Source organism: Charadrius vociferus, unplaced genomic scaffold (assembly GCF_000708025.1).
Source record: "Charadrius vociferus isolate BGI_N301 unplaced genomic scaffold, ASM70802v2 scaffold214, whole genome shotgun sequence".
In the NCBI taxonomy this organism is placed as follows: Eukaryota; Metazoa; Chordata; class Aves; order Charadriiformes; family Charadriidae; genus Charadrius; species Charadrius vociferus.
Window position 1 is genome coordinate 520713 of NW_009647955.1, and position 1948 is coordinate 522660.

Below are 1948 nucleotides of genomic sequence, written 5' to 3' on the forward strand. Positions count from 1 at the left end.
GGCTTCCCCCTTGCCACCCTGCGAGACAACCTGGGCGGTGAGGAGCAGCTCTCCCCACCCTGCCCACCATACCCACTGTGGCAACTGTGCCCCAGGGAGCAGTGGTTTGGGTATGGGGGCATCGAGGAAAAGGTATATGGTGGGGCTGTGCCACCCTGAACAACCTGTCACAGCCTGTGCCCATGTGTCCTGCAGGCGGGTATGGGGTGGACTACACCACTGGGCAGATGATGAGCTTCAGCTCCGTCTTCGCAGTGATGTTCAATGGCTGCACCGGCATCATGGCAGGGTCCAACATGTCAGGTACGGGCAGGGGGTGGTGGGCTGGGTGGCACTGGGACCTGGAGTCGAGGCTGGAGGAGGGCAGGGGCTGCTGTGCCTGAAGGCACTAATGCTGCCTGCTCCTGCCCACAGGGGACCTGAAGCGCCCAAGCTACTCCATCCCACGGGGCACCATCTCTGCTGTGCTCTTCACCTACCTCGTCTACAACCTGCTGGCTTTCCTCATGTGTGCCACCTGCGACAGGTACAGCCCCCTCTCTGGGACCCTTGATGCCAGGGTCTGCCAGGTGCCAGAGCATGCTTGCCTGAGCCGAGGTGGGTGCCAGCATGTCCATGTCCCTCTCTAGGACCCTCCTGCAGAAAGACTATGGCTTCCTGCGTGACATCAGTATCTTCCCGCCACTGGTCACTGTGGGCATCTACGCTGCCACCCTCTCCGCGGCCATGAGCAACCTCATTGGGGCATCCCGCATCCTCTATGCCCTGGCCCGGGATGATCTCTTTGGTGAGTGCCCAGAGTGCGCTGGCACCCGCCAGAGCCCACCTGGCAGGTTGTCCCTGCTGGGGACCAGCCTTGGCACCAGGGAACCAGCACTCAGGGTGGGGACAGGACTCCTGGCTGGTGGCCAAGCCTGTTGGTGCCTGCCAGGTGCCCCAGACCAACCTCCCCACTCTGCCCACAGGCCGAGCGCTGGCGCTGGCCAAGAAGACGTCTGCAAGCGGGAACCCTGTGATGGCAGTGATCCTCTCCTGGCTGGTGGTGCAGGTGAGTTTGCCAGTGATGCTCCTTTCCCAGCCCTACTACGTGAAGGGGGGTTGATGCTTGGGCTGGGTGTCGAGGATGTCCCCTTGCCCCTTGGTACCCCCCTGGCTCCGGGTGTCCTGCTGCAGCTGTACCCTTCCCTCCATGAGCCTATAAAGGAAGGATAAACCACAGCGAGGGGCAGGGATTTGTGCCCACATGGCACTGCCCTTACCCTTTCCTGGCATGCTGCTGTGGCATGCCCCAAACTCAGCAGGGATGTCTTGGGCATGTGCCAGGGGTACCATCTCAGGGGAGTGCATTCACCCCGTGCTCCCCCATGCTCTCCGCAGCTGGTGCTCTTCTCCGGGAAGCTCAATACCATCGCAGGGGTTGTGACCACCTTCTTCCTCCTGGTTTACGCCACTGTCAACCTGGCCTGCCTGGCACTGGAGTGGGCATCGGCCCCCAACTTCAGGTAACTGCTGGCACAGGGAAGGGAGGCTGCACCGAGATGCTGGGCAAGGCACTCATCTGTCCATCTGTCTGTCTGCAATTCCCCTGCCATCCCTGTGCCTTCTGTAGGGCAGAGATGCTGAGCACCCCTCTCCTGAGTATTAAGGGGGGCACACACACACACACACCCCTCCCCGCCCCATCCCTCGGGAGGGAAAAAGGGCCAGGTCCCAGCGTGGCATTGGCTTGGCACAGTCCCCACGCCCTGGCACGGCTTTGCTGAGCGGGTACAGATAAATCTAGCACCATCGGGTACCACCCGCCCCCTCCCCTTAGGCTTTCCGGAGGTAATTTATAGCCTCTGCCCGCCCGGCATCCCCCAGGCAGCCTGCCAAGCGGTGATGGAGCCCACTTTCCATTAGCGCTAATTAAACTAACGGGGAAGGGGGAGGGAGGGGGATCCTGGGG

The 1948-nt window shown here is 62.0% G+C and overlaps 1 protein-coding gene across 1 annotated transcript in view; it reads left to right on the forward strand.

The window, feature by feature from the left end:
• SLC12A9 (solute carrier family 12, member 9) overlaps positions 1-1948 on the forward strand; it is a 9119-nt gene that overhangs the window by 1472 nt on the left and 5699 nt on the right. The window contains exons 5-10 of the mRNA XM_009883400.1: positions 1-37; positions 196-303; positions 415-526; positions 630-787; positions 966-1048; positions 1378-1502. The exon at positions 1-37 is cut by the window's left edge and continues 10 nt beyond it. Coding sequence (XP_009881702.1) covers positions 1-37; positions 196-303; positions 415-526; positions 630-787; positions 966-1048; positions 1378-1502 — 623 coding nt within the window. The remainder of the gene's footprint in view (positions 38-195; positions 304-414; positions 527-629; positions 788-965; positions 1049-1377; positions 1503-1948) is intronic.